The sequence below is a fragment of the Coregonus lavaretus genome, assembly GCF_964263955.1.
Source record: "Coregonus lavaretus genome assembly, chromosome: 2".
NCBI classification, from domain to species: Eukaryota; Metazoa; Chordata; class Actinopteri; order Salmoniformes; family Salmonidae; genus Coregonus; species Coregonus lavaretus.
Genome location: NC_139989.1, coordinates 80,510,252 through 80,520,787, shown reverse-complemented (window position 1 = coordinate 80,520,787; position 10,536 = coordinate 80,510,252). Strand labels below are relative to the sequence as shown.

General features: G+C 42.0%; 1 protein-coding gene across 1 annotated transcript; it reads left to right on the top strand.

Moving 5' to 3' along the window:
* Positions 1–501: 501 nt before the first annotated feature.
* LOC311099041 (NLR family CARD domain-containing protein 3-like) lies at positions 502–6,044 on the top strand (the record flags this gene model as incomplete). The annotated part of the gene is made up of 4 exons (XM_084139642.1): positions 502–2,245; positions 2,510–2,683; positions 3,096–3,269; positions 6,032–6,044. Exons 1-4 carry the CDS (start codon positions 897–899, stop codon positions 6,042–6,044), a joined length of 1,710 nt encoding a protein of 569 aa, XP_083995768.1. The 5' UTR covers positions 502–896.
* Between the last annotated feature and the right edge of the window lie 4,492 nt (positions 6,045–10,536).

Genomic DNA, 10,536 nt, shown 5'->3' with positions numbered 1-10,536 from the left:
TACCAATTGACAAAGAACCTTTTTTTTTGACAGAATGTTTAAAAAAGGTATAATCTTCGTAAATGATATAATCTGTAGGACTGGTGGAGTTATGTCGCACAAGCAGCTAACAAAAACATATGGAAATGTCTGCTCTACCCAAAATTACAACCAAATAATTGCAGCCTTACCGCAAAAATGGAAGAGGAAAGTGGAAGGGGGAGAAAGTAAGGAACTAGTGACCTCATCAAGTAGCAGCAGGGATGTGTTGTGATGATTAATTTAGACAGAGAGAAGAGGATAGACAGAGACAGAAGGAGACAGAGAGAGATATAGACAACATTAATGATACCATCAGTAATACCAAATAATAATAATAATATAATCAGTCACTCCAGTGTGGAATGCATTAAACATTTACACATGTATACAGTCAGTTCATAACACAGTCCTATAATACTGTAGGCATTAAAACAGACATATTATTAATATCCTCTGTGTTATTTCTTCATTCAGATGAGCTTGCTGTGATTTGCCAACGTGAACTCAAATCTAATCTAAAGAAGAAGTTTCAATGTGTATTTGAGGGGATCGCTAAACAAGGAAACCCAACACTTCTCAATAAGATCTACACAGAGCTCTACATCACAGAGGGTGGAAAAGGAGAGGTCAAGACTGAATATGAGATTGAGACAACAACCAGGAAACAAGCAAGACCAGAGACTTTAATCAAATGTAACAACATCTTCAAACCCTTAACTGGACAAAACAAACTTATCAGAACTGTGCTGACAAAGGGAGTCGCTGGCATTGGAAAAACAGTCTCTGTGCAGAATTTCATTCTGGACTGGGCTGAAGGAAAAGCAAATCAGGATGTCCAATTTGTATTTTCATTCCCTTTTCGGGAGCTGAATTTGATGAAAGGGGAAAAACACACTTTCATTGAACTTCTCAATCACTTCTCAATGGAAACCAAAGAATCAAGAATCTCCAACTACGACAAGTACAAAGTTCTGTTCATCTTTGATGGTCTGGATGAGTGCCGACTGCCCCTAGACTTCCAGAAGAACAAGATCTGTTGTGACGTTGAAGAGTCAACCTCAGTGGATGTTCTGCTGACAAATCTCATCAAGGGGAATCTGCTTCCCTCTGCTCTCCTCTGGATAACTACCCGACCTGCAGCAGCCAATAAAATCCCCTCAGGGGGTGTTGACCAGGTGACAGAGGTACGAGGGTTCAATGACCCACAGAAGGAGGAGTACTTCAGGAAAAGATTCAGTGATGAGGACCTGGCCAGCAGAATCATCTCACACATAAAGACATCAAGGAGCCTCCACATCATGTGCCACATTCCAGTCATCTGTTGGATTTCTGCAACAGTCCTTGAACACATGTTGAGTACAAACAAGACAGAAGAGATGCCCAAGACTCTGACTGAGATGTACTCACACCTTGTGGAGTTTCATACCAAACAGAAGAATGAAAAGTATCTTGGGAAAGAAGAGACAGGTCCACACTGGAAAAAAGAGAGCATTCTGTCACTGGGAAAACTGGCTTTTCAACAGCTTGTGAATGGCAATCAAATTTTCTATGAAGAAGACCTGAAAGAGGCTGGCATTGATGTCAATGAAGCCTCTGTGTACTCAGGATTGTGCACACAGCTCTTTAAAGAGGAATGTGTGCTGTACCAGGACAAGGTGTACTGCTTCGTGCATCTGAGCATTCAGGAGTTTCTGGCTGCTGTATATGTGTTCCTCTCATTCATCAACAACAATGAGAATCTAATGGCCGAACCGCAAGTTACTGAAGTTACTGTCTACAAGAGTGCTGTGGATAAAGCCTTACAAAGTGAGACAGGAAACCTGGACCTTTTCCTCCGCTTCCTTCTGGGCCTCTCACTGGAGTCCAATCAGAAGCACTTACGAGGTCTACTGACAAAGACAAGAAGCAGCTCACCGAGCCATGAAGAAACAGTCAAGTACATCAAGGAGAAGATCAGGAAGAATCGCTCTCCAGAGAGGTGCATCAATCTGTTCCACTGTCTGAATGAACTGAATGACCATTCTCTAGTGGAGGAGATCCAAAGCTACCTGAGCTCACAAAGTCTCTCAATGGCCAAACGGTCACCTGCACAGTGGTCACCTCTGGTCTTTGTGTTGCTGACTTCAGAAAAGGAGCTGGATGTGTTTGACCTGAATAAATACACCAGATCAGAGGAAGGTCTTCTGAGGCTGCTGCCAGTGGTCAAAGCCTCCAGAGCTACTCTGTGAGTACATAAAATTACATTTAAATACTACTCATCAGGAATAAATATTAAGTTTAGAGAAAATATGTATTATTGAATAACATAATGAATCAATGCATTGATGTTCACATTAGTATTACAATATGACCATACAATTCTAGGAGATGGAAGATGAATCTGTATATTGTTTAAGAGAATAAACCAAATGCATCTGCCATTGTCCATCTACACTACTGGTGTTAAAATAACAGTTTGTTTGTGAAATCATGATGATCTCTTTGTCAGGCTGTCAGGCTGTGGAGTCACAGAGAAAGGATGTGCTTCTCTGGTCTCAGCTCTGAGGTCAAACCCCTCACACATGAGAGAGCTGGATCTGAGTAACAATGTCCTGAAGGATTCAGGAGTGAAGCTGTTCTCTGCTGGACTGGGGAATCCACACTGTAAACTGGAGACTCTGAAGTCAGTATTCCTGTAGTTGGTCAACAAGTGAGAACTGTTCACCAGATCCACATGTGTTTACCAGGCACACATAGTCCACACCATATGTGTTTGGACAGTGAAGCTTATAGTGTTACATTTGGTGCTGTTCTCCAGCATTTTGGATTTGAGATAAAATGTTTCATATTAGGTGATATTACAGAATATCACCTTTTATTTGAGGTTAATGGTCAGAGGTTAGCATGTTTTGTTTTAGCCTCTGTAACTTTCTCATTCATTATTATTCATGATTCATTCATGATTTTTCTTAATCATGGCATCATTAGGATTAATTTAGTAGTGTTTAGAAACATGTTATCTACTCATTTAGACAGAAAATTACTCACCACCAAAGAATAACAGTGTGATTTTAATATGATCTTTACTCTTGCAGGCTGTCAGGCTGTCTAGTCACAGAGGAAGGCTGTACTTCTCTGGTCTCAGCTCTGAAGTCAAACCCCTCACACCTGAGAGAGCTGGATCTGAGTAACAATGACCTGAAGGATTCAGGAGTGAAGCTGCTCTCTGCTGGACTGGGGAATCCCCACTGTAAACTGGAGACTCTGAGGTCAGTATTGTTGTATCACTCAATGAACACACACACACTGGACACACACTGGACACACACACACAGGACACAAACACACAGGACACACACACACACTGGACACACACACACACACACACACACACACACACACACACAGGACACACACACACACACACACAATGGACACACACACACATACACTGGACACACACACAATGATTAATTTAGTAGTGTTTATCTGCTGTTAATAAAGATACATTATAATAATAAATAATAATAATTGGTCATTTAGCAGACGCTCTTATCCAGAGCGACTTACAGGAGCAATTAGGGTTAAGTGCCTTGCTCAAGGGCACATCGACAGATTTTTCACCTAGTGGGCTCGGGGATTAGAACCAGCGACCTTTCGGGTACTGGCACAACGCTCTTAACCACTAAGCTACCTGCCCACATTAATTCATTTATATACAGTACCAGTCAAAGGTTTGGACACACCTAGTCATTCAAGGGTTTTTCTTAATGTTTTACTATTTTTTACATTGTAGAATAATAGTGAAGACATCAAAACAATGAAATAACACATATGGAATCATGTAGTAACCAAAAAGGTGTTAAACAAATGAAAATATATTTTATATTTGAAATTCTTCAAATAGCCACCCTTTGCCTTGATGACAGCTTTGCACACTCTTGGCATTCTCTCTACCAGTTTCACCTGGAATGCTTTTCCAACAGTCTTGAAGGAGTTCCCACATATGCTGAGCACTTGTTGGCTGCTTTTCCTTCATTCTGCCGTCCGACTCATCCCAAACCATCTCAATTGGGTTGAGGTCGGGGGATTGTGGATGCCAGGTCATCTGATGCAGCACTCAATCACTCTCCTTCTTGGTCAAATAGCCCTTACATAGCCTGGAGGTGTGTTGGGTCATTGTCCTGTTGAAAAACAAATGATAGTCTCACTAAGCCCAAACCAGATTGGATGGCGTATCGCTGCAGAATGCTGTGGTAGCCATGCTGGTTAAGTGTGCCTTGAATTCTAAATAAATCACAGACAGTGTCACCAGCAAAGCACCCCCACACCATAACACCTCCTCAGCCATGCTTTACGGTGGGAACTACACATGCAGAGATCATCTGTTCACCCACACCGCTTCTCACAAAGACACGGCAGTTGGAACCAAAACTCTCCAATTTGGACTCCAGACCAAAGGACAAATGTCCACCGGTGTAATGTCCATTGCTTGTGTTTCTTGGCCCAAGCACGTCTCTTCTTATTATTGGTGTCCTTCAGTAGTGATTTCTTTGCAGCAATTCAACCATGAAGGCCTGATTCACACAGTCTCTTCTGAACAGTTGATGTTGAGATGTGTCTGTGACTTGAATTTTGTGAAGCATTTATTTGGGCTGCAATTTCTGAGGCTGGTAACTCTAATGAACTTATCCTCTGCAGCAAAGGTAACTTTGGGTCTTCCATTCCTGTGGCGGTCCTCATGAGAGCCAGTTTCATCATATCGCTTGATGGTTTTTGCAACTGCACTTGAAGAAACTTTAACAGTTCTTGAAATGTTCCGTATTGACTGACCGTCATGTCTTAAAGTAATGATGGACTGTCGTTTCTCTTTGCTTATTTGAGCTGTTCTTGCCATAATATGGACTTGGTCTTTTACCAAATAGGGCTATCTTCTGAATAGCCCCCCTACCTTGTCACAACACAACTGATTGGCTCAAACGCATTAAGAAAGAAATAAATTCCAAAAATTAACTTTTAAGAAGGCACACCTGTTAATTGAAATGCATTCCAGGTGACTACGTCATGAAGCTGGTTGAGAGAATGCCAAGATTGTGCAAAGGGTGGCTATTTGAAGAATCTAAAATATAAAATCTATTTTGATTTGTTTAACACTTTTTTGGTTACTACATGATTCCAAATGTGTTATTTCATCGTTTTGATGTCTTCACTATTATTCTAAAATGTAAAAAAATAGTTTAAAAAAAACAAAACAAAGACTTGAATGAGTAGATTTGTTCAAACTTTTGACTGGTACTGTATATACACATACATGAATAGATATTGCAGGTTTCAGGACTCTGATGTATCTGAAAATGTTGAAAAAATATATTTTCAACACTGAAGAATAGCAGTGTGATTTTAATAATATTTTTACTCTTGCAGGTTGTCAGGCTGTCTAGTCACAGAGGAAGGCTGTGCTTCTCTGGTCTCAGCTCTGAAGTCAAACCCCTCACACCTGAGAGAGCTGGCTCTGAGTAACAATGACCTGAATGATTCAGGAGTGAAGCTGCTCTCTGCTGGACTGGGGAATCCCCACTGTAAACTGGAGACTCTGAGGTCAGTATTGCTGTATCACTCAATGAACACACACACACTGGACACACACTGGACACACACACACAGGACACAAACACACAGGACACACACACACACTGGACACACACACACACACACACACACACAGGACACACACACACACACACACACACACACACACACACACACACACACACAATGGACACACACACACATACACTGGACACACACACAATTATTAATTTAGTAGTGTTTATCTGCACACATAGTCCACACCATATGTGTTTGGACAGTGAAGCTTACAGTTTTACATTTGGTGTTATGCGCCAGCAATTTGGATTTGAGATAGAATGTTTCATGTTAGGTGACATTACAGAATGTCACATTTTATTTGAGAGTATTTTCATACATATCTGTGTTACTGTTTAGAAATGAAATATCTTTATGCATCTAGTTCTCCCATTTGAAAAAGTCTTAATAATTTGGACATATTCACTTATATTGTATTAAAGTAGTCATAAGTTTAGTATTTGGTCCCATATTCCTTACCTGCAGTGATTACATCAAGCTTGTGATTCTACAAACTGGTTTAATGCATTTGCAGTTTGTCTTGGTTGTGTTTTGGATGATGTTTTTCCCAATAGAAACTGAATGGTGAATAATGTCCTGTCATTTTGGAGTTACTTCACTTGTATTGTCAGTAAGAATAGAAGATGTTTCTGAACACTTCTACATTCATGTGGATGCTACCATGATTATGAATAATCATGATGAATCATGAATGATGATGAATGAGAAAGTTACAGAGGAACAAGGATCATACCCCCTCTGTTATTGGTAATGGTGAGAGGTTAGCATGTTTTGTTGTAGCCTCTGTAACTTTCTCACTCATTATTATTCATGATTCATTCATGATTTTTCTTAATCATGTCATCATCCGGATTAATTCAGTAGTGTTTAGAAACATGTTATCTACTCACTTAGACAGAAAATTACTCCAGTCATCATCCACCCTTCAGTTACTATTGGACAAAACATAACCCAAAACACAACCAAAACAAACTGCAAATGCAACCAACGAGTTTACAACCAAATACTCAACTTTTGACTACTTTAATGCACTGTAAGTGAAATTGTCAAAATACGTTTGACTTCTGCAAATAGGGGGACTAGATACATAAAGTGCTTTCATTTCTAAACGGTGAAACAGATTTGTATTAAAATACCCTCAAATAAAAGGTGACATTATATACTGTCACCTCATATGAAACATTTGATCTCAAATCCAAAATGCTGGAGTATAGAGCCACATTTAAAATGTTAGCTTCACTGTCAAAATAGATATGTTGTGGACTGTATACTCAATTCAATCTAAATCTGATACCTCACTGTCTGTCTTTTGACTGATACTGCTTTTTAAACTGATATGGTCAGTACTCAAATATTTGTACTATAAAATATTTTGTTATTGTTAATAATGATACATTCATTTATGAATAGATATGGCAGGTTTCAGGATGCTGATATATCTGAAAATTTTGAAAAAACACACTGCCACTATTTTCACCACCAAAGAAAATCAGTGTGGTTTTAATATGATTTGACTCTTTGCAGGCTGTCAGGCTGTCTAGTCACAGAGGAAGGCTGTGCTTCTCTGGTCTCAGCTCTGAAGTCAAACCCCTCACACCTGAGAGAGCTGGACCTGAGCTACAATCACCCAGGAGACTCAGGAGTCAGACTGCTCTCTGCTGGACTGGAGGATCCACACTGCAGACTGGAGAAACTCAAGTATGTAGAGGGTTTATGTCAATGTTCATATTAGTTATCAGGCTAGTTAAGACAAACATTCTGACCACCACTTGGACTAAGTTATATAAAGACTGTGTGTCCGGTGTGTCCAGTGTGTGTGTGTGTGTGTGTGTGTTTGTGTGGCTCCAGTGTGTGTCCAGTGTGTGTGTCTGGTGTGGACACACGCGCACACACACTGGACACACACACACACTGGACCCACACAAAAACACACAAACACACACACACACACACACACACACACTGGACACACTCACACGCTAGACACACACACACACACACACATTGGACACACACACACACGCTGGACACAAACTGGACCCACACACACACACACACAAACACACACACACACACACACACACTAGACACACTCACACGCTAGACACACACACACACACACTCACACACACTGGACGCACACACTAGACACACACATAAACACACATACAAGATGCACACACACACACAACACACACACAGACACGTACACTGGACACACACACACATTAACTGGACACACACACACACACACACACACTGGACGCACACATACACAAACACACAGACTGGACACACTCACACAAACACACGCTGGACACACACACACACACGCTGGACACACACACACACACACTGGACACACACACACACACACCAGACACACACACACACACACACACACACACACACACACACACACACACACACACACACAGACAAGTACACTGGACACACACACACACACACTGGACACACACACACACAAACACACACACTGGACACACACACACACACACACACACACACACACACACACTGGACACACACACACACACTCACACTGCACACACACACACTGGACACACATTCTGGACACACACACACACAGACACACACTGGACACACACACAGACACACACTGGACCCGCATACACACTGGACACACACACACACACACTGGACACACACACACACACACAAACTCACACACTGGACACATATACACTAGACACATACACACATACACACACTCACTGGACACACACACACACACACACTGAACACACACACTAGACACACACACAGAGAAACTTACCCTGAACACAAACACACACACACAGGACACACACACGCACAAACACAAGCACAAACTGACTACACACAATAGACACACACACACACACTAGATATACACACAATAGACACACACACACACAATAGATATACACACACTAGACACACACACACACACACGCACACACTAGAAACACACACACACTAGACACACACACTAGACACACACACACACACTGGACACACACACACACTGGACATACACACACTGGACAGACACACTGGACACACACACACACACTCGACACACACACACACAAGTTACACACAGTTATTACGACCGCTTGGACAAAGTTATATAATGACTGTGTGTGTGTGTGTGTGTGTTTGTGTGTGTGTGTGTGTGTGTGTGAGTGTGTGAGTGTGTGTGTGTGTGTGTGTATGTGTGTTTGTGTGTGTGTGAGTGTGTGTGTGTGTGTGTGTGTGAGTGTGAGTGTGTGTGTGTGTGTGTGTGTGTGTGTGTGTGTGTGTGTGTGTGTGTGTGTGTGTGTGTGTGTGTGTGTGTGTGTGTGTGTGTGTGTGTGTGTGTGTGTGTGTGTGTGTGTGTGTGTGTGTGAGTTCAGGTGTATCCCTCAATGACTGTCTGTTCTTCTGTTTACCGCTACAGTGTGGAACATGGTGGAGAGAACACAATGAAACCTGGACTTAGAAAATGTGAGTGTTGACTGCTGTGAAGAATATGACTAAGAATAAGTCTTAATTCAAGTGAAGTCAAAGTCAAAGACCACCATCATTACTTACTTGGTCATATTAAATATCAGCTGTAGTTCTACAGAAGCACAAATCAGGGACACCAAAGTTTACAAAGAGTTGCTTTGACAATGTGTGTGTGTCTGTGTATGTGTGTGTGTGTGTGTGTGTGTCCAGTGTGTGTGTGTGTGCTCAGGATGTGTGTTTGTCATGCATGCATACCGGTGTGTGTGTGTGTCTGTGTTTGTGTGTAATTAATTAGAATAAGTGTGTTTTATATTACCATACAGTATAACATATGATCATTCTGCAATTCTCAAGTTACCTTAACTTCTCCTTTTGATACCTAGAAACATCTACATTAAATGAATTAGTGAAAAGTGAGTTAACATTCTAATGTGAATGATGATGATTTCTAATATTGTGTCTGGTTTCGTCCATCAGATGTCTGTGATCTCACACTGGACCTAAACACAGTAAACAGACACCTCTCTCTGTCTGAGGAGAACAGAAAGGTGACACTTACGAAAGAGAAGCAGCCGTATCCTGATCACCCAGAGAGATTTCAGTACTGGCATCAGGTGCTGTGTAGAGAGGGTCTGACTGGGCGCTGTTACTGGGAGGTAGAGTGGAGTGGGAGTAGGGCTGGTATAGGAGTGACATATAAAGAAATCTGCAGGAGAGGAATGATTGGTGTCTGTAGGATTGGATGGAATGACAAGTCCTGGAGTCTGAGCTGCAATGACAAGAGTTACTATGCCTGGCACAATAATAAGTCCACTACCATAGACGTCCCCCCCTCCAGCCCCCACAGAGTAGGAGTGTATCTGGACTGGCCAGCCGGCACTCTGTCCTTCTACAGAGTCTCCTCTGACACACTGACCCACCTGAACACATTCCACTCCACATTCACTGAGCCCCTCTATCCAGGGTTTAGGGTTTGGGATGATGGCGCCTCAGTGTCCCTGTAAATAATAACCAAGGTAACACTGACACACACACACACACACACACTGGACACACACACATACACACTGGACACACACACACACACACTGGACACACACACACAGACACACTGGACACACACACACACTGGACACACACACAGGACACACTGGACACACACACTGGACAAACACACACACACTGGACACACACACACACTGGACACACACACACACACACACAGTGGACACACACACACACACACTGGACACACACACTGGACTCACACACACACTGGACAAACACACACACACTGGACACACACACAGGACACACTGGACACACACACTGGACACACACACACACACACACACA